Source organism: Camelina sativa, chromosome 7 (assembly GCF_030686135.1).
Source record: "Camelina sativa cultivar CO46 ecotype springtype chromosome 7, ASM3068613v1".
In the NCBI taxonomy this organism is placed as follows: Eukaryota; Viridiplantae; Streptophyta; class Magnoliopsida; order Brassicales; family Brassicaceae; genus Camelina; species Camelina sativa.
The window spans coordinates 18,087,032-18,106,757 of NC_141886.1; the positions used below are offsets into that span (position 1 = coordinate 18,087,032).

General features: G+C 38.1%; 5 protein-coding genes across 6 annotated transcripts; 3 read left to right on the forward strand and 2 right to left on the reverse strand.

The window, feature by feature from the left end:
- Window positions 1–483: 483 nt before the first annotated feature.
- Window positions 484–4,152, forward strand: LOC104701225 (ethylene receptor 1). Of its 2 annotated transcripts, none has more exons than XM_010416875.3 (7): window positions 484–698; window positions 1,072–2,026; window positions 2,137–2,505; window positions 2,598–2,852; window positions 2,940–3,067; window positions 3,163–3,360; window positions 3,478–4,152. In XM_010416875.3, exons 2-7 carry the CDS (start codon window positions 1,121–1,123, stop codon window positions 3,836–3,838), a joined length of 2,217 nt encoding a protein of 738 aa, XP_010415177.1. In that variant the 5' UTR covers window positions 484–698; window positions 1,072–1,120; the 3' UTR covers window positions 3,839–4,152. The 2 variants fall into 2 exon arrangements, with proteins under 2 accessions (XP_010415177.1, XP_019083195.1); XM_019227650.2 differs by having other exon boundaries at window positions 505–698; window positions 1,046–2,026.
- Window positions 4,153–4,728: 576 nt separating this feature from the next.
- Window positions 4,729–6,949, reverse strand: LOC147941381 (uncharacterized). Its single transcript, XM_087456460.1, has 4 exons — window positions 6,782–6,949; window positions 5,451–6,566; window positions 5,018–5,360; window positions 4,729–4,943 (listed from the first exon to the last, which is right to left on the reverse strand). The coding sequence occupies exons 2-4, from the start codon at window positions 5,723–5,725 to the stop codon at window positions 4,806–4,808; spliced, it is 756 nt and encodes a 251-aa protein (XP_087312586.1). The 5' UTR covers window positions 5,726–6,566; window positions 6,782–6,949; the 3' UTR covers window positions 4,729–4,805.
- A 1,683-nt stretch (window positions 6,950–8,632) lies between these two features.
- On the forward strand, window positions 8,633–10,545 carry LOC104701226 (uncharacterized). Its single transcript, XM_010416876.3, has one exon. The coding sequence runs from the start codon at window positions 8,715–8,717 to the stop codon at window positions 10,314–10,316; it is 1,602 nt and encodes a 533-aa protein (XP_010415178.2). The 5' UTR covers window positions 8,633–8,714; the 3' UTR covers window positions 10,317–10,545.
- Window positions 10,546–15,374: 4,829 nt separating this feature from the next.
- LOC109125449 (uncharacterized) lies at window positions 15,375–17,166 on the forward strand. The gene is made up of 5 exons (XM_087458497.1): window positions 15,375–15,970; window positions 16,089–16,372; window positions 16,422–16,712; window positions 16,791–16,918; window positions 16,999–17,166. Exons 1-5 carry the CDS (start codon window positions 15,375–15,377, stop codon window positions 17,164–17,166), a joined length of 1,467 nt encoding a protein of 488 aa, XP_087314623.1.
- A 1,365-nt stretch (window positions 17,167–18,531) lies between these two features.
- Window positions 18,532–19,179, reverse strand: LOC147941382 (uncharacterized). Its single transcript, XM_087458498.1, has 2 exons — window positions 19,090–19,179; window positions 18,532–19,005 (listed from the first exon to the last, which is right to left on the reverse strand). The coding sequence occupies exons 1-2, from the start codon at window positions 19,177–19,179 to the stop codon at window positions 18,532–18,534; spliced, it is 564 nt and encodes a 187-aa protein (XP_087314624.1).
- Between the last annotated feature and the right edge of the window lie 547 nt (window positions 19,180–19,726).

Consider the following 19,726-nt stretch of genomic DNA (forward strand, 5'->3'; position numbering starts at 1 on the left):
ATAATCTTATTTTTTTTTGTTTATTCGGTTTAAATTAACCAAATTAGAAAAAATTGGATAAAATTCGGAATTGATTTAAAACCTAATTACTGACCCGAATAAACCGTGTACCGATTAACCCGAACCGAATAATCCGAACCAGCTGAACGCCCAGGAAAACTAAATTGTAACATAATTTAACCATATGGCCTAAAATATAAACTCAAAATGCTAAGCCACAAACTTCAAAACTTATAAGCTCTTAACCTCAAATTCTAATCTTAATCCCCCAATAGCCTAAATGATAATATTTCTTTTATTTGAAAATATATATATATTACACCGAATTTCTTTATTTATTCTCACCCTTTTTGTTTTACAGCAAAAGTTTGTAATCATCTCTTATTTTATTCCATTTCTCTAATTTCAATTTCTCTATCTACGTTATACAATTGAGGAAAATTTAATTTATCAATACGGTATTTTGAACGAACAAATTCATGTACCCCAGCTATATATTACTCTATTCAAAAAAATCAAATAAAAAAGTTGAGAAATGACGTCAGAAAGAAAAAAGAAAAAAAAGTAAAAGAGAGAAGAAGTGTTAAACCCAACCATTTTTGACTTGATAAAAAGCTTCAACGCTCTCCTTCTCCGTCGCTCTCCGCCGCGTCCGAATTCCCCCCAAATCCTCCTCTTCTCCGATCAATTCTTCCCAAGTAAGCTTCTTCCTCGATTCTCTTCTCACACCAATCGTAATTGTTTCCTGAGTTCTCCGTGTATACACATACGTTCTTCACTTTCACAGTTTTTTTTCTTTCTTTCTTTGTTCTCGATCTCTCAAATCAAAGAGATTAAGAAACCTAATTCCTATTGTTCTAATGTAATGCAATGGTATTAGGAACGGTGACCTATGATTTCAAAGATTTGGATTCGAATTATTCTGTTTTCGATTCTTAAATTGGAACCTAATTTTTTTTTTGTGATCAAGTCCGTCACAGTGATGTAGAAACCCTAATTTCTTGATTCTGTTAGGTGCATAGTGATTGATATAGCTATTTTTCAGCTCTTGTTCTGTTGTTTGTTTCACAGGTGTGTGTGTATGTGTTGAGAGAGGAACCATAGTGTTAAACATTTCATAATGGAAGTTTGCAATTGTATTGAACCGCAATGGCCGGCGGATGAACTGTTAATGAAATATCAATACATCTCAGATTTCTTCATTGCGATTGCGTATTTCTCAATTCCTCTCGAGCTGATATACTTTGTGAAGAAATCTGCGGTTTTCCCTTATAGATGGGTGCTTGTTCAGTTTGGTGCTTTTATCGTTCTTTGTGGTGCGACGCATCTTATAAACTTGTGGACTTTCACTACACATTCGAGAACCGTAGCGCTTGTGATGACTACCGCAAAGGGGTTAACCGCTGCTGTCTCGTGTGCTACTGCTTTGATGCTCGTTCATATTATTCCTGATCTGTTGAGTGTTAAGACCAGGGAGCTGTTCTTGAAAAATAAAGCTGCTGAGCTTGATAGAGAAATGGGATTGATTCGAACTCAGGAAGAAACTGGACGGCATGTCAGAATGCTGACTCATGAGATAAGAAGCACGTTAGATAGACATACTATTTTAAAGACTACACTTGTTGAGCTTGGTAGAACATTAGCTTTGGAGGAGTGTGCGTTGTGGATGCCTACTAGGACTGGGTTAGAGCTACAACTCTCTTATACACTTCGTCAGCAACATCCTGTTGAGTATACGGTTCCCATTCAATTACCGGTGATCAACCAAGTGTTTGGTACTAGTAGGGCTGTAAAGATATCTCCTAATTCCCCTGTGGCTAGGTTGAGACCTGTCACTGGGAAATATATGCTTGGGGAGGTGGTCGCTGTGAGGGTTCCACTTCTCCACCTTTCCAATTTTCAGATTAATGACTGGCCTGAGCTTTCAACAAAGAAATATGCTCTGATGGTCTTGATGCTTCCTTCAGATAGTGCAAGGCAATGGCATGTCCATGAGTTGGAACTCGTTGAAGTTGTTGCTGATCAGGTTCAGCATAATTTCTCTTTCTCATGTTTTTTTTCTTTTGTTTCTTATAGTTTGGTTCAGTCTGAAGTTTGGTATTAAATCTTTTCTAAACTTTTCTTCTCTTATTCCAGGTGGCTGTAGCTCTCTCACATGCTGCGATCCTAGAAGAGTCAATGCGAGCTAGGGACCTTCTCATGGAGCAGAATGTTGCTCTTGATCTAGCAAGACAAGAAGCAGAAACAGCGATCCGTGCCCGTAATGATTTCCTGGCAGTTATGAACCATGAGATGCGAACTCCAATGCACGCGATCATTGCACTCTCTTCCTTACTCCAAGAGACGGAATTAACCCCTGAACAAAGGCTGATGGTGGAAACAATACTTAAAAGTAGTAACCTTTTGGCAACTTTGATGAATGATGTCTTGGATCTTTCAAGGTTAGAAGATGGAAGTCTTCAACTTGAACTCGGGACATTTAATCTTCATACTTTATTTAGAGAGGTAATTACTACTATGTCAATTTTTGAATTGTTCTATGTTTCAGAAGGTATACTATTTGTGTACTTAATTGATACATTTGAATCTTGGTGCAGATCCTCAGTCTGATAAAGCCTATCGCAGTTGTTAAGAAATTACCTATCACACTAAATCTTGCACCTGATTTGCCAGAATTTGTCGTTGGGGATGAGAAACGGCTAATGCAGATAATATTAAATATAGTTGGTAATGCTGTGAAATTCTCCAAACAAGGTAGTATCTCCGTAGCCGCTCTTGTCACCAAGTCAGACACTAGAGCTGCTGACCTTTTTGTCGTGCCAACGGGGAGTCATTTCTACTTGAGAGTGAAGGTTAGTATCTTACACAAGCATCTTGTATCTTAAACCATACCTGAACGTATTTCTTAGGTCTTAATCGTGGCGATTATTCAAATATAGGTAAAAGACTCTGGAGCAGGAATAAATCCTCAAGACATTCCGAAGCTATTTACTAAATTTGCTCAAACACAATCTTTAGCGACGAGAAGTTCGGGAGGTAGTGGGCTTGGCCTCGCCATCTCCAAGAGGTTGAGCCTTATTTAGAGACACTTCTATGCTTTCTAATTTTTCTTCTCTCTTTGGTATTGCTAACAGTTTGCTCATGTGCGTTTGATATGACAAGGTTTGTGAATTTGATGGAGGGTAACATTTGGATTGAGAGCGATGGTCTTGGAAAAGGATGCACGGCTATCTTTGATGTTAAACTTGGGATTTCAGTGCGTTCAAACGAATCTAAACAGTCAGGCATACCAAAGGTTCCAGCCATTCCTCGGCATGCAAATTTCACTGGACTTAAGGTTCTTGTCATGGATGAGGACGGGTTAGTATAAGCCTCTCTCCTTGCGAAAATACTCGCCTTACTCCCTGCACATGGAGAAATTGGCGTGTGGAAGAAACACAGCCTGAATCTTATGGGAAGTGATTATTTTGGTTGCAGGGTAAGTAGAATGGTGACGAAGGGACTTCTTGTACACCTTGGATGCGAAGTGACCACGGTGAGTTCAAACGAGGAGTGTCTCCGAGTTGTGTCCCAGGAGCACAAAGTGGTCTTCATGGACGTGTGCATGCCCGGGGTCCAAAACTACCAAATCGCCATCCGTATACACGAAAAATTCACAAAACAACGCCACCAACGGCCACTGCTCGTGGCACTCACTGGTAACACCGACAAATCCACAAAGGAGAAGTGCATGAGCTTTGGTCTAGACGGTGTTTTACTCAAACCTGTATCTCTCGACAACATGAGAGACGTTCTGTCTGATCTTCTTGAACGCCGGGTTCTGTACGAGGGCATGTAAAGGCATCGCCCCGCCCCACCCCACCCAGAGGAGTGATTCTGCTCCCGGCTTTTGCTCCCGTAAAACATCGGAAGCTGATGTTCTCTGGTTTAATGTGTACATATCAGAGAGAGACTGTGGGATTGTTTTGGATGATGTCTAAAACCAGAAAGGAAATAACTTAAAACAGAAACTCTAGGCCGGTCTGTATCGTTGGCGATCCGGTTAGAGAGGAACTAGACGTTGATGGTAAAATTATACCATTCCATATTACATGTATGAATATATGATTGATGTTGTTGTATCCTTATATATCAGTTACATTCTTATTAAAATATTCGGATTGAGTCATGGACGCTTGTTGCGTGCATGTGTGATGTTGATGCGGTATCATGACGTTAAAATTTGTTGTTTACACTTTCGATGTGGTATTGTAACGTCAATTTATAATGAAAAAAAATAGGAAAAAGAAAAAGGTTCGATGAAATGCCAAAACAGATGAAGTAATAATGTAACTGCCGTTAACGGTCGTTAAGTTGCGACTCAAATCCACCGACCTATTCCCCCTAAACTTAATTACTTTATCGCACATATTCCTGAAACTTTCAACTGTGCCAATTTCCCTCTAAACTCTAATAAATTTTGAATTTCCCACACCAATTATACAAATACGGATTAAACCCCCAAATCGTGAAACGGAGTTAATTTGCCGTTAACAGATGATGATTAGGACGACACGTAAGCACTAAAACGATTGCGTTTTAGCACTAAACCCATCGTTTTACAGACACAAAACGACGTCGTATAACGAATTGGGGGTTTATTCGATTTAGGGTTTTTATTTCTTCTTCCTTCGCAAAAGTGAGAAACTGAAACAAAGAGAAACACTTAGAGATCGATAATCGAAGCTGTTGTAGCTGAAATGGGTGAAAGAGGAAGAGGATTTCCGAAGAAATGTAGATGTGGAGAGAATGCATTTTTGAGGACATCAAAGACTGTGAAAAATCCAAGGAGACTTTTTAATGCTTGTCCAAATGGAGATGAGGTAATGGTTTTTAATGCTTTTTAATGCACACATACAATGCTCAACTTGTGGCAATAACTCAGAAACATCATTCAATAAACCCTGAAATCATCAAAGAATAATTATTATGCGGTAAATAATAACAAGATGAAAGTTGTAGAGTCCCTTGTAATTACCTTTTGTCTGTCTGAAATCAGTGTAAAACCAGCACCATCTCGCAGATTCAAATCAGACTGCAACTTTCCAATGAACCACTTCCAGTTTTCTTCATCCTCTTTGTCCACCACAGCCCATGCAAGTGGATACATTTGATTATTTGAATCGCGTCCCACGACAGCCAAAAACTGTCCTTTTGTGTAGTATTTGAGAAAGCAACCATCAATGCCAAATATTGGACGAGAATATTGACACCATGTTTTCTTAATCCTAGCAAAGCACACGTAACATCTGTAGAAGACATCTAGTCCTCCACCTTCTCCCTCAAATGTATTTACCTCCACAGTTGATCCTACATTAGAACTACAAAAAAACGAAAAACACAAAAATTATCAATGCACAAATTTATAACACATACAAAATCAACAAAGAAAGAGTGAAAGAGTGACTTACTCTAATAGCTCAAGTCGATAATCTTTGAGTCTTGAGTATTGCTCAACATGCTCTTCTTGAATAATCTCTAATGCTATTGCCTTTGTCTTCCTACATTGATCACTAGATGCGATCAAATTCCAACGCTTCATCATATCCGCTTGAATGACCTTAGGCATCAGTTTCGGGTTCTCTCTGAATTCATCCAAAAACAACCTAGCAATAACCTCTTGAGTAATAATCTTGCTATAACCAGTAACGTTGCAGCTGTGATCATCATTGAAGGCTTTCACCATCCACTTATGCAATGTTGTTTCATAAGAACAATAAATTCTCCATGCACAGGGTTCAATCTCTTCTTCTTCTTCATTTTCGGGATTCTCTCCTTGTTCCTTATCTCCGGTTTCTCCTTGATCTTTATATGCGGTCCCTCCTTGCTCTACGGTTTCTTGTCCATCACCGGCATTTGGATCCTCTCCTTTATGTGCACATCCACTTACACATTTAAGTTCTGATCTGTCTTTATCCCATCACACATATTTAATATTTCTTCCTGTCTTTAACACATAATCCACAATTGCTTTCTTGAACGGCTCTAAGCTGTCAAACACTTGCTTAAATTTCAGCTCACCACTACCTTTCACATATCTTACATACTCCTCAGTCTCATCATCTTCACCACCAGACTCCACAGGTGTCGCATACTCATCATACTCATCATCTAAATCAACAAAACCAGCCACATGTCTTTCCACTCTTACTTCTTCTTCAAACTGTTCAGCTTCACAAACTCTTTCTTCTTCATTGGCTTCTTCCTCAGCTCCATCATAATAAGGCTCCACAAATATATCAAAGTTTTTTATATAAGCTGATGCTAAACACATTTTCTTGAAATTTGCATCACCATTTGTCACTGCTTTCCGGTCTTCTTGTTCTTCAAAAGGCAACTTATACCATACTCGTTGACCATACAAACTAACGGGAAGATGATTCATCATTTGTTCAAATAGCTCACTCGCTTTTGCTTCTATATATCGAACACAACCACCATCGTAGTAGACATGGCGACCAATCTTTACAAATTTTCCATTGTGGTAACAAGCAAATTTGACGACTGAGGCCTCCTCTTCGAGACCACTGCATCAAATGTCCACAATTTTAATGTTATTAACTCTTTTACACATTTCGTCGAACACATGGCGGACACTAAATAAAATTACAATCTAATCATGTGAATCTTATAGACAATACATGAGTTATATCATACGATGAATGCTAGACAAAATCTATCAACTACAACAACAAAATTGAATAGAGATCTAACAAATACAAGTAAAAAAAACTCCATGTACCTCATTGTCGAGCTCACTGATTTCGTACAAAGCAACCAACAAAACTGAGTTAATCTCCAAATCGAACACAAATCAAACAAAGGACTCGTTCAATTTCTCCTTCGCTCCTCCATCTCTCAGTGTTTCTCTTTGTTTTACTCTCTCAATTTTCCAATTTCGTTTGTGAAGGAAGGAAGAAGACGAACCCTAAATCGAGAAAAAACATCCAATTCTATAAACGACGTCGTTTTGCTTTTGGCCTAAGAACGTTTTTGAGTGTTAATCGACATCGTTTTAATGCTTACGTGTAGTCCTAGTCATCATCCTGTTAACGACACATTAACTCCGTTTCACGATTTGGGGGTTTAATCCATATTTGTATAATTGGTGTGGGAAATTCAAAATTTATTAGAGTTTAGAAGGGAATTGGCACAGTTGAAAGTTTCAGGAATGTGTGCGATAAAGTAATTAAGTTCAGGGGGGAATATGCCGTTTTCCCATTCAGAGATGAAGTAATTTTTTTTTTTCAACCATTGGCCGGCAGATTAGCTAAATTATTACATTTGTAGGAAGCGAAACTCGATCCTTAGTGTGATAGTGCCTTCAAAAATGGAATAATTTTTAATAACAATAAAAGTTGAGTATGAATATAAACGTAAAAAAATATAGATTTTTTTTTAACTCTTAAACTACATTAATATCAACGGTTTACGGATACAGAGTTGAAATCAGAGTAGATACAAGGTGGTATAGAGTGATGCATAGTGAAAACTGAATTCATATTTCTCTGAAGTTTAGCTAGTTTATCAGCTAGATGATTCGAACGCCTTGACGTCCATCGGAACCTGATGTTATCAAACCTTGTTGCCCATCCTTTAATCTCTTCTAGTCAGTTGTATATATCAAAGCGTAAATTGGGGGCTGTTAAGCGCATTAATCAATGATTGGCAGTCACCTTCAAAGATTATGCGTGTGTAACCACGGGTCAATGATTGTTTCATGGCAGAGATTAAACTTTGGCATTCGGCTTCAATAGCAGACTTGACTATAGATCTGTTGCTTGACCTGCTTCTCTAAAATGACCTTAATCATCATGAATTATCCATGCTCACGTAGCCTGTCTGTCACCATTGATGAAGCTGCCATCAAAAAGTTTCGATCTTTATTTTTGTTTTTTCTCGTTAAATTTTAGTATTATTTTGCTAATTTTGTAATGATTATTAATGGTCGGTAAATCGTGGGTAAGTATCCACCAATAATTAAAAATAATAATTATTTTTAAGATTAGATATACTATAGCGAGGTATTTAACGTCTAGAAAAAAAATATGAGACATTTTTTAAACAAAGTTTTATTAATATACTTTTAAATATATTTTACAGTAAAACTTTTATAAATTAATAATGTTGATAGCACAAAAATTTATTAATTTATCAATAATTATTAATTTAAAGAGAAATTTTTGTTTTGGTAATTTTTTATAAAAATATTTAAAAATAAAATTTAATCTTTCTAATTAATATTTTTATAAGCTCAATTACAAGAAAATTAACAATTATCATTTTTTGAAAAGATGAATAAAAGCTTTTTATATACTAAAAATATTAGAAATGAACTCTAACCAAAAACTAATGTGTACATATATGAACATATATTTTGATAATTTTATATATTTTATTAACTTATATTACCGATGAAATCATGTATATATATAATGATTTTCAAAATAAAAAATATTATTTTATAATATTATCAAATGTGTCCAAAACCACACTAATATAATTTAAGACTAGAAAAAAAATATTAATTTAAAGCATTTATGAATTTACCCAATATTAATTTACATATGAAACTTTTAATGTGTGTTTTCAAAAATAATTTAAAAAAGAAAAACTTAAACATCTACATTTACAAAACCATAAAACTTAACAATGATTCTGAATAAAACTGTGAGATGCGCCGCTTACTAAAACAACAACAGTGGCGTCCCTTCGTTTCTGCAACAAAACTCAACAATGGCTTCTTCTTATCATCCAAAACTAATCCAAATCCAAACGAACACCAACAAACCCTCATCAACGCCATCTCCAAATCCTTACAATCAAACGACACCTGGGAAACTCTCTCCACCAAATTCTCCTCCACTGATCTATCAGACTCCCTCGTCTACCAAATCCTTCTCCGATTCAAACAACCCGAAACAGCGAAACGAGCTTTAACCTTCTTCCACTGGTCAGCTCACACACGAAACCTCCGCCACGTAACAACCTCTTACGCCGTCGCGATTCACATCCTCGTTAGATCTCGTTTACTCATCGACGCTCGAGCTTTGATCGAATCGTCTATTTCCAATTCAGATTCAGATTTAGTCGATTCGTTGTTGGATACTTACGAGGTCTCTTCCTCTACACCACTCGTGTTTGATTTGGTTGTTCAATGTTACGCTAAGATTAGGTATTTGGAATCAGGATTCGAAGTTTTCAAGAGAATTTGTAGTTCTGGATTTTCTCCTAGTGTGATTACTTTGAATACGTTGATCCACTTCGCTGCGAAATCGAATCGGATCGATCTCGTTTGGAGGATTTACGAGTTCGCGATTGATAAGAGAGTGTATCCGAACGAGGCAACGATTCGGATTATGATCAGTGTGTTGTGTAAAGAAGGGAGATTGAAAGAAGTTGTTGATTTGTTAGATAGGATTCATGGGAAGAGATGTTCACCTCCTGTGATTGTTAATACTAGTTTGGTGTTTCGTGTTTTGGAATCGAATCGTATCGAGGAGAGTATGAGTTTGTTGAAGAGATTGTTGATGAAGAACATGGTTGTTGATACGATTGGTTACTCGACTGTTGTGTACGCGAAGACGAGAGAAGGGGATTTGGAGTCTGCGCGGAAGGTGTTTGACGAAATGCTTCAGAGAGGTTTTAGTGGGAATGCGTTTGTTTATACGGCTTTTGTTAAGGTTTGTTGCGAAAGAGGTGAGGTTGAAGAAGCGGAGCGGTTGATGAGTGAGATGGAGTGTTCTGGAATCAATCCGTATGAGGAAACTTTTGATTGTCTTATCGAGGGATGTGCGAGATTCGGGAGTGAAGAGAAAGGTTTGGAGTATTGCGAGGTAATGGTAGCGAGAGGGCTTTTGCCTAGTTGCTATGCTTTCAATGAGATGGTTAAGAGACTAAGAAAGATTGAGAATGTAGATCGCGCTAATGATGTTCTAACGAAGTCTATAGATAACGGGTTTGTCCCTGATGAACATACGTATTCTTATCTGATTCAAGGATTTGTGGAAGGAGGCGATATTGAACAAGCGCTTAAGCTGTTCTACGAGATGGAATATCGAAAAATCTCTCCCGGTTTTGAGGTGTTCAGGGCACTAATAACTGGACTTTGTTCTTGTGGTAAAGTTGAAGCCGGAGAAAAGTATTTGAGAATTATGAAAAGGAGATTGATACAGCCTAATGAAGATATATATGAGGCATTGAGTAAGGCGTTCCATAAAATTCGCGATGAAACAAATGCTGATAGAGTTTATGATGAGATGATTTCAATCAGATGATTCAATTTGCATGGTTAAGAATGTTTGGGTTGGATGATTTTAGTCTCCTTTGTAGCTTCATACGATCATTTATTGGAGGACCACACGAAAGAATGAAAGTCAACTTGTAGAAGCGTTATAAAAAAAACAAACTTTAGTAGTTCAGCAGCATCTCATTGTAAATTCTCAGAGAGATGTGTATGGGAATTAGCAAATAATTGTATGATTTTTGTAGTCACATTATACAAAATTTTCATTCATTCAAAAAAAAAAAAATCAACTTTAGAATAATTTTTTTTTTCTATATTATTGTTAAGTTTGGGTTTAGTCATAAAAATGTGTGATCATAACTTACTCATCTTCTCGAGATAAAAATTTGAGGCTCATAAAATATATTGACGATTAGTTTGTGTTCTAGTAAGAACCACATCCACTTTTGACTCTTTAGTATTCTTTAAAATTTTAACAAGATACAATTGTATGAGTCTACCACATTCATTATGTTTAAAAGATTCCTTTATACTTAAGTAGCAATGTAGCATGATATTACGTATCCAAAGTGATCGGGCTTTGGTCATATCCATAAATAAAAATAAAAATTCTAAATGTGGTAGATTGGATTATTCATGATCGAACTGATTTTCTTATCTTTATGACGCTGAAGAGTGAAGATCTTATTATAATTTCACATATAATATGATAGGTTGCAGGCTTGCAGCTAGAATGTGCAATTTTCAAATCTTTGATATGGGTGTTTATATAACAATACATCATGTGGAAAATTTCTCTTTTTTTTTTTTTTTTTTGAATGTAAGTTTTTGAATATTCAAAGAAAAATTAAAAAAAATTATTGGTAAATAGCCATGCTACGCAACAAGATATAACTAAAAAATAATTATCCTTAAATATCAATATTATTGAAAAATAATTTAAGAAGCTTTAGATTTTTTTTTTAGATTTTTATTTAAATTTTAATAGTTTTTATTTTACTATTTAATTATATATTACTTCTTTAACTTGAAACTATTTACATCATCAACAGAATATAGAACTATGTGGACCAGCAAATGTAAGATGGCGGATATATGTGAGAATTATAACAAAGATGCCATTTACAACAAAGAAGCAGAGTATCAAATTATCTTTTCCACGATAAAAACAAAAAACAAAAACAAACTATACTCCTAAATATTAATATTTTAAATTAGCTTATCCTAAAAGGAGCTCATAATACACAATCCTACAAAAAAAAATACCATACTGTTTTATTAATGAATTGTAAATTTTATTATGTTGTTCATTCTTTTTTTTTAATGAATATAAATTTTATTCAATAAAATGAAAATACAATAGTTGCTCATTCATTCTCACACCGTTAAAAGACATGCGGAAGGGTTGCAAAATATTAATTTGCTGCAAGATAAAATTTTCACCATTGCTTTGTATAATTAAGTTTTTTTTACTCAAATTATAATTAAGTAAGTTAAATGGAAAATTTTGCATGTGTAAAAGTTTTTTGATTATCAAACGTTCAAAAAATCGATTTAACTAACGTTCTATAGAATGTAACTGCAAATGAAATATTTTTCATGGTATATTAAGAAAAAAAATTAAGAACGAAATTCCAAAAAATCAAGATTATAGGTGATAGATCATTCGCATGTATGTATAACGTTGTATAGGATTCTTTATTAGAGAATACAATGTGTAACCCCACCACCATCTGTCACATGAAAAGGCATGTTATATTTTTTTTTGGTTAGACAACAATTTTAATGGTCCTTAAAGTTTATTTTTCTTTATTCCCTAATTGTTCTAAGCCTCTTATTTTCTTTTCTTTTACTTTTATTAAGAAAAAGAGAGACCTTGCAAAATTAATACATTCTGATTACATTTTTGAGTGAGACCAACATAAAATAAAGCAATTAGTAAATTCATCATCCTATGGAGAAAGGTAATTCGTTAAGCAATTTTTAAAAGCTTTTATTCTTGTTTAAATATAAATAGTGACGGTAGAGAAATGCGTTCTCCATAGGATGATACATCACCAGTTCACAACATATCAACATCTCAAAAGTTGTCACATGTACATTCTTACTATTCTAAATAAAAATATATCAAAAATTCATAGAAAACTAGAATCTCAATTATTCTAACATTTTACCCGACGCCTTCGTTTACTTTTAGTTTCAAATTCTAAAATATTATTGTTTATCGAACTCAAAAGCTTTCTCATGTGTTTATAAGCTCAAAAAATTGGACGAGAGAGAGATTTCAATGAAAAATAAAGACCAAAACAAATTTGCATGTAATGCGGGTATATATAATGTATTTGAACCTTGTCGGTATGAATTTACCATGCAAAATTATACATCAAAAAAAATTGTTTTGTTAATTACGAGGAAAAACAAATCTGCATATAATGCGGGTAATAACTATTCAAGCCTATTAATTTATTTAGATCTTCAATGTTGAAGACGAATAAAGTATTTGAATAAGATACTACACCGTATATAAAAATCTTTCATTTATAATATAAACATTATAAACATAACCTCTTCGTGTTAAGTAGCATATTATTATTGTTATTATTATTATTATTTCACAAAAAACATGTAAGTGTGTAACATGTAATTATTATTGATGCATGAGTAACACATGCAGAGAAGACGATCGTGTTGAGTATTTATTGTGTCCACCAGATACCAATCCATTTTAGATTACCTTCTTCAAGAAACATAAACTAAAAGAAAATGAAGTAAATGTGATGGATTCTCTTTTAAATTACCAACAAGTTATTATCAAATAAATTTAAATAAAATGAAGTAAATGTGATGGGATCCCCTTTTAAGTACCTAATAATATCTATATATGGATGTAATATGTATATATTGGTTGCTTGCAATTGTCTTGTCATTGGTGGAGACATATAGTGGCTCAACTTGTTTTCACAAAATATATCTTTGGTCTTGTGATTGTAAGTTATAAATTTTCGTGCTGATCTTTCTGGAAAATGTAGGGTCTTTCTAATAAATCTTATGTATCATGATTGGTTGAACATTCAATTATATTGGTGAAAAAGCGATTTACCACTCAAAAAATATCAAACTCTAATACTACCTCCAAATTATATTGTCTTGGTGACACACTGATGTCTTGTCGTTCTTTGGCCAAGATTTTTGATCATCAACTCCTTCCAATAATTTCCTATATAATTGACAACATATTGTAATAACTAATAAGAATATCTCTATCAAATTATCGGCATTTTAGGGGTTTGATCAAGTACTACAACTTAGCCCTAATGTCAAAATGACATGGACCCAAAAAAAAAAAATCACACTATATAATTGTTTGTAAACCCTTATTGTTGAACCACTTCTCATCGGATTTTTACCAAGATTACAATTGGTTTGTCATTTACAAAAGAAAAAGTTAAAAAGAAACACATTCGTAAGTAGAAACAGGTAACTTGGTTATTTTCATTGCATTCCCAAAATGTTACAAAGTTTTCTAATTCACTCCAGTTATATGAACAATTATCATATATAAAGGGACCACACGCTTTCAAAAATCACTTTTGGAGGAATAAAAATTATATGAAAAGCTAGTGAGTGATGATAATCGATCGGAGATGGGGCAAAAATATGAGAGCGACAAGGAACGTGAGTCACATGGAACGATCGATCATATTATACAGCAAACAGAAGTCCCCACACCAACATGAATTGGTGTCATATGTATGAATGTGAAGGGCCAAAATCATCAAAAAAGAAGGTGTTGTGTCATTGTGGACCTCGATTAAGGGTAAACTCGTAATTATATTTATTTCTATCTTTTTTTTTTTTGGTTACACTCTTTAAATTAATTTTTTCCCCGAAATCGACTATGAAGTTATTGGCATCTTTTTTGGCCCACCATAACAATCCAACCACTTTAATTCCCTCTTAGTACAACAACGGCTACTTCACTTTAACATTTGTCTAGCCTTTTTCTATTTTAAGTCAAAATCTTGACAATGCACATGACCCCTTAAGAATCTTCATTAACGATATTATTATCGTACATATATTATAGATTGTTGTTAATCATCCCAGCTAACTCGTTTGGATAATATTTAAGAACACGATGGTTTGAAATATTGGCATCGTTTCTAGCCACTTGTTTAGGAAACCATTTATCACTTATAAGTCAAGTTTAAGACCCAAAATACATATAACGTAACGTACCCATCAATATTAAATAAAATATTTCATTTGACATTGTGGATAGTGAGAAGTATTCTCTCCTTCCGAACTGATTTATGTAAGGAGGAGCTTATCACCGTTCGGAGTTCCAAACTGAAAAAGAGTGTTTTAAATGCTAAAATTGTATATTACTACTTGAGAACCAAAAAATGTTCGATCCCTTTCAAAGACTCCTCCCTTACATATTTATACAAACAAATTAATTACCCAATTAATGCGTAATTAATTTTACATGATTCTCGCGTCCTAATTAATCCACTTGAATGTCGGAATCTTTGACCGAGCTCGAGCTGCGAGCTGATTAATATGACGCCTCTCCGCGCTCTCTTCCTCTCTCTGGGCCTGATGGGCCGACCAGTGCTACACCTTTGGCCCGTTTAGCGTGTCCGGTCCAGGCCCTCTGCCTGTTATTCGAGATGACGAATCATGGGTACAACAATTGTCCCGCAAATATTCCGAGCTGAGCAGTTCGGGGGACTTTTGATCTCCAAGCGATCGATTTCGGGAAACTGAATATTCCCCATATCCCCACGATTTGATCGTGGTGAAGATGAGATTTGTCTTCCCGAACAAGCCTTGGGGCCCACCGGGTAGCGTGTAAGCTATAAGAGAGAGGAAAAGCGGTCTGAGACCTTTCGCTTCCCCAGGTAATCATTACTCATTGGTTCCGTGTATAAAGGTAAACTCGCCAAACTTCTCCCTCCTACTCTTAATTCTCAGTTTGCTTTCGTTTTGTCCTGCGTTTTTCTCTCTTTTCTTCTGTTGGTTTCTTTGCTTTCACCGGAAAGTTCTACGACCCCCCTCTATTACTCACTACTTTTACCCGGAAAACATGTCTCCTCCAAAGTCCTCATCGGGTAAAACCGTGAAACCTTTGATTCTGGGTGTTTATGGTCCCCATCAACCGTCAATTCTCTCTGCGGAGAATATAGCTGAGTTTAGAGGATCTACCGGGATTCCGCCTGAGATTGAGATCAGGTTCCCGGAAGCTCATGAATCTCTGGAGAATCCTCCTCCGGGCTACGGTTGCGCGTTTGAGATATTTTTCTCTGCGTGCGGACTATCGTTCCCCCTTCCTGAACTCATCGTAAAGATGATGTTCGAACTGGGCTTTGCTCTCCCCCAGAAGTGCCCGAACTTCGTTCGAACCGTAATGTGTCTCCAGACTCTGGGGGAGCAGTTTGATTACAAGCTATCCCTGGCCGACTTTCTTCAGGTTTACACGGTGAAAACAGGTCGTACCAAGGGCACGCTTTACGTCAATCCGCTCTCCGGGCTGAAGGTCTTTGATGACCTTCCCGAGAAGGACGAGAAATGGCGGAAGTCTTACTTCTTTTTCCCGGTTAACGAACTCACCTTTGGTCACCTCTCGAGTTCGCACGTGTCGAAGTGGACTTCGAAAATTGGTAGAATGGTGTTCCTTGTTAGGTAGAAACTCAATATATATTTTTTTTTGCTTCTTACCCTTTGTAGTTTCCATCTCAGATTACTTCGAGTGCGGGTTGATTTGCCCTATCTTTTGCGAGATTTTCTCGAGGTTCTGCAGCCAGGGCCAGATCGCCTGGGATTCCTTTTCGTGTGAAAGGATTAGGGAGTCCACGGTGAGGCTCAGAGGACGTTTTCTCATTTGCTCCGACCCCATAAGCACTTCGGAGATGAACTATAGAGAAGAAAGGGCTTGTCGACTTGCTGAGAAGGAGGCAAAGCTAAACATGGCGGCGGCTCTTGCCGAGGGCAAAGCTCGCCTTCCTACCAAGAAGTCTGGTTCGTCCGCCCCTGAGGTAGGCGGGACTCCCGCATCCCCTGCTGGCCCTTTCGAGCTCCTCGCAGGTGCAACCGATCCGTCCGAACCTCTCGTGATTGTCATAGCTGATTCTAGTGACGAGCCACGGGAGATCGCAGCTCCCCCCGTCAGCAAAGAAGCCTTCTGGTGGAGTCAGCTCCCAGCGAACTGACTTGTCGAAAAAGAGGAAGAAACCCGAGACTTCCTCATCTTCCCGCGAGAAGAGCCGAGCCCGGACTAGTTCATCGGGGGACGACCGGATTAGGTCCAGCTCGAAAGATAGGGGTCCCTCCTCGGAGAGGAGATCTAGGGAAGTGCCCCCTTCAAAAGAATCTGGAGGCTCCTCCGGGAGGTTACCTTCGAAGGAACTGCGTTCTTCCCCCCGAGGTAACGATAGCCCGAAGTGTTTCATTTTTGTTTCTTCAGATGGGCACTGAGTTAAATAACGTTGCTCAAATATTTCAGCTCGTCCTGCGTCCCCAGCCGACCTGATGAGGAGCTATACTCGGCATGGAGTTCGGATTCCGGCATTTGCCGACATGTCCAAACTAAACCGCGCAAACTTCCTCCGCTTCGCAGACAAAATTGGCGAGGTTAGTGACGCCTACACCCTTTTGTTTTTTTTCTTTACTTTACCACCTTCATCGTTTTTAACAAGCCGTGATTTTCCCAGCTGATGATCGAGTTTAACTCCTCGGTGGATCAACTGTTCGCTTCCCCCTCATCTTCCGAGGTGAGCTTTCTTAAAGAGAGAGTCGCCGACCTGGAAACCCAGGTGGCGGAATACTCCAAGTTGGAAGCCGAAAATGCCGACATTGTGGCGAAGGCCGAACAGATCTGAGCTCGGATGAAGAGAGCTGAGGTAGAGGTGCTTGACCTCAGGGTTGCCAATGAAGACCTCCGGGACAAATGGAAGAAGGCGGGGGACCTTTACTTTGAGGCTGCTGAAGATGCGAAGGCGGTGAAGAACAGGCTGCACGAAATCGAGCTCCGTAATCAACTTCTGGAGGCTGGCAACAGCTGCGAAATTGAAAGGGTACGGAGGGAGGAGAGGCAGACAATGAGGCGAGCTCTTCGCCCCTTGGTTGAGGATCACTTTCGCGGAGAGGGGGAAGCTAGCTCCGGCCAATATCCGAGCCGCTGAGATCAGGGCTAACCGGATGCTGGTCGAGGAGATCTTTAGGGGAGAGATCCAAGATATGGAAGCTGAGCTCGGACTTCTGAGAGCTGATGAGGAGGAGGCTGACAGAAAGGTTTCGCAGGTAACTCCCCGTGACCTCGACCTTTCTGCATTTTCAGACCTTTTGACGGATACGCCCGAGCTTTTGTGCGACGAACATCCTTTGAGTGTCACAATCGACGAGTCCGACACTAATCTCGGACAAATGTCGAAGCAGGGGATGGACGACTTCTTGGCGAATACCAGGTCGGAGGCGGAGCTTGCAGAGATGGGCTTGGTCCTCTCCGAAGTGGCATCGGATCCTCCTCTCCCTACTCAATAGTTTTTATCCCGGGGTGTCTTGGCACAAGTTGCCCCCCGTTTGTTATTTTTCTTTTTGAACTTATTTCGGAGTTTTATGGGTCGTGGTGACCACTCCGTACTCGCGTATTTTGGGACAAAGAATTTTTACCTTCTGCAAACTTTGGTTTTAACTGATACGAGCGAAGTAAGTGCGAAGTGAGGACTTCAGTTTTGATTAGAGTTCGTGAAATTTAACCTCAGTTTCTAATGATAAATAAAACTGAGTACGAAGTATGAACTTCGGTTCTAATTAGAATTCACGAAATCAAACCTTAAAAACTGAGTACGAAATGAATACTTCGGTTTAGACTTGAGTTTGCGAAATTAAACCTCTGCTTTAATTTGATAAGTAAAGCTGGGTATGAAGTGTGAGTACTTCGGTTTAGACTAGAGTTCGTGAAATTAAACCTCAGCTTTAATTTGATAAGTAAAGTTGGGTACGAAGTGTGAGTACTTCGGTTTAGAATTCGCGAAGTTGAACCTCAGCTTTAATCGATTTCGATTCGCGAAGTTGAACTTTGTTTTTTTTTTTCTTTTCTTTTCTTTTTTTTTTTTTTTTGTGAACCATTGTTCATAAAAAGTTTCGGAAACTTTTGATTTTATTAATATGGATAACTGGACTCGAAACGGGCTGCCTATGTACCCTTATCGGGATCAAGCTAAACGTAGTTCGATACAATTAAATTAACCGTAAAAGAGTTTAAGATGTAAAGAGTTCCAGGACCTCGGAACTGGTTTTCCCTTCGAATCCTCGAGCTGATAAACTCTATTTCGGACTTCGCGAGTAATCTTGTATGGTCCTTCCCAGTTGATTCCCAGCTTCCCTACATTGAGCTCCTCAGTGTTTTCGTAGACCTTTCGAAGGACTAGTTCGCCAACTGCCAAGGGTCTGCCTCGGATTTTGGAATTATAATACCGGGCTACTGCGTTCAGGTAGTTCTGGATCTGAACTGAGGCCTGATCCCGACGCTCATTGATAGTATCGAGGGTATCCTGTAAAAATTCCTCATTCTCCTCTGCTCGGAGTGGGTTTAGCGAGGTACAAACTCCAGGAACCTCTATGTCGGCTGGGACTACGGCATCGACTCCGTAAACGAGGGAAAAAGGTGTTTCATTAGTGGCCCTGCGGGGTGTTGTTCGGATTGCCCAAAGAACGCCCTGCAGCTCGTCCAGCCAGCGCCCTTTGCGGTTTCTTCAAGTTAGCTAGTATGAACTTATTCATCGCCTCGGCTTGTCCATTACCTTACGGGTAACGAGGAGTTGACTTATTAAGTTGAATCTTCCATTTCGCGCAAAACCCTTCGGACTGCGAGGAGATGAACTGCGGACCATTGTCGGTGACAATTTCAGGAGGGACGCCGTAGTGATAGATTATACTTTTTAGCACGAACTTCTCTACTTCTTCACTCTTACTTACGCGTAGGCCGCTACTTCTACCCACTTGGAGAAATAATCAGTAAGAGCGAGCCCGTACTGAACTTCTTCTGGTCCCCGATGTAAAAGGCCAATGATGTCCATGGACCACCTCATGAATGGGTAAGGTGCGGACACCGACGATAGGAGCTCAGTAGGTTGATGGATTGACGGGGCATGCTTTTGACATTTCTCACAAGTTCGAGAATAGTTTTCGCAGTCTGTAACCATAGTAGGCCAGAAATAGCCTTGCCTTTTAATTTTGAAGGCCAAAGTTCGTCATCCGGAGTGATTCCCATTGGGAACGTCGTGAACAGCTCGCATCAGCATCGCGGGCTCCTTACCAGCAACACATGTTAGATAGGGACCAGCTACACTTCGACGTAGGAGTACTCCGTTGTGGATGCAATACCGTGCACTGACAATTTTGAGTTTCCTGGCTGCCCATTTGTCGGCTGGGAGTTCT

Bases quoted from the DNA above. Each gene is read 5' to 3' on its own strand.
- LOC104701225 (XM_010416875.3), top strand. From the start codon at position 1,121: ATGGAAGTTTGCAATTGTATTGAACCGCAATGGCCGGCGGATGAACTG. The intron at 2,853-2,939 runs GTTAGTATCTTA...ATTCAAATATAG, and splicing joins ATTTCTACTTGAGAGTGAAG to GTAAAAGACTCTGGAGCAGG. The intron at 3,361-3,477 runs GTTAGTATAAGC...TTTTGGTTGCAG, and splicing joins CTTGTCATGGATGAGGACGG to GGTAAGTAGAATGGTGACGA.
- LOC147941381 (XM_087456460.1), bottom strand. From the start codon at position 5,725: ATGGTGAAAGCCTTCAATGATGATCACAGCTGCAACGTTACTGGTTAT. The intron at 5,361-5,450 runs GTAAGTCACTCT...GTTTTTTTGTAG, and splicing joins TATCGACTTGAGCTATTAGA to TTCTAATGTAGGATCAACTG. The intron at 4,944-5,017 runs GTAATTACAAGG...TGATGATTTCAG, and splicing joins TGATTTCAGACAGACAAAAG to GGTTTATTGAATGATGTTTC.
- LOC104701226 (XM_010416876.3), top strand. From the start codon at position 8,715: ATGCGCCGCTTACTAAAACAACAACAGTGGCGTCCCTTCGTTTCTGCA.
- LOC109125449 (XM_087458497.1), top strand. From the start codon at position 15,375: ATGTCTCCTCCAAAGTCCTCATCGGGTAAAACCGTGAAACCTTTGATT. The intron at 16,373-16,421 runs GTGCAACCGATC...AGCTGATTCTAG, and splicing joins CCCTTTCGAGCTCCTCGCAG to TGACGAGCCACGGGAGATCG. The intron at 16,713-16,790 runs GTAACGATAGCC...CAAATATTTCAG, and splicing joins ACTGCGTTCTTCCCCCCGAG to CTCGTCCTGCGTCCCCAGCC.
- LOC147941382 (XM_087458498.1), bottom strand. From the start codon at position 19,179: ATGGTCCGCAGTTCATCTCCTCGCAGTCCGAAGGGTTTTGCGCGAAAT. The intron at 19,006-19,089 runs GTAATGGACAAG...GACGAGCTGCAG, and splicing joins AACTCCTCGTTACCCGTAAG to GGCGTTCTTTGGGCAATCCG.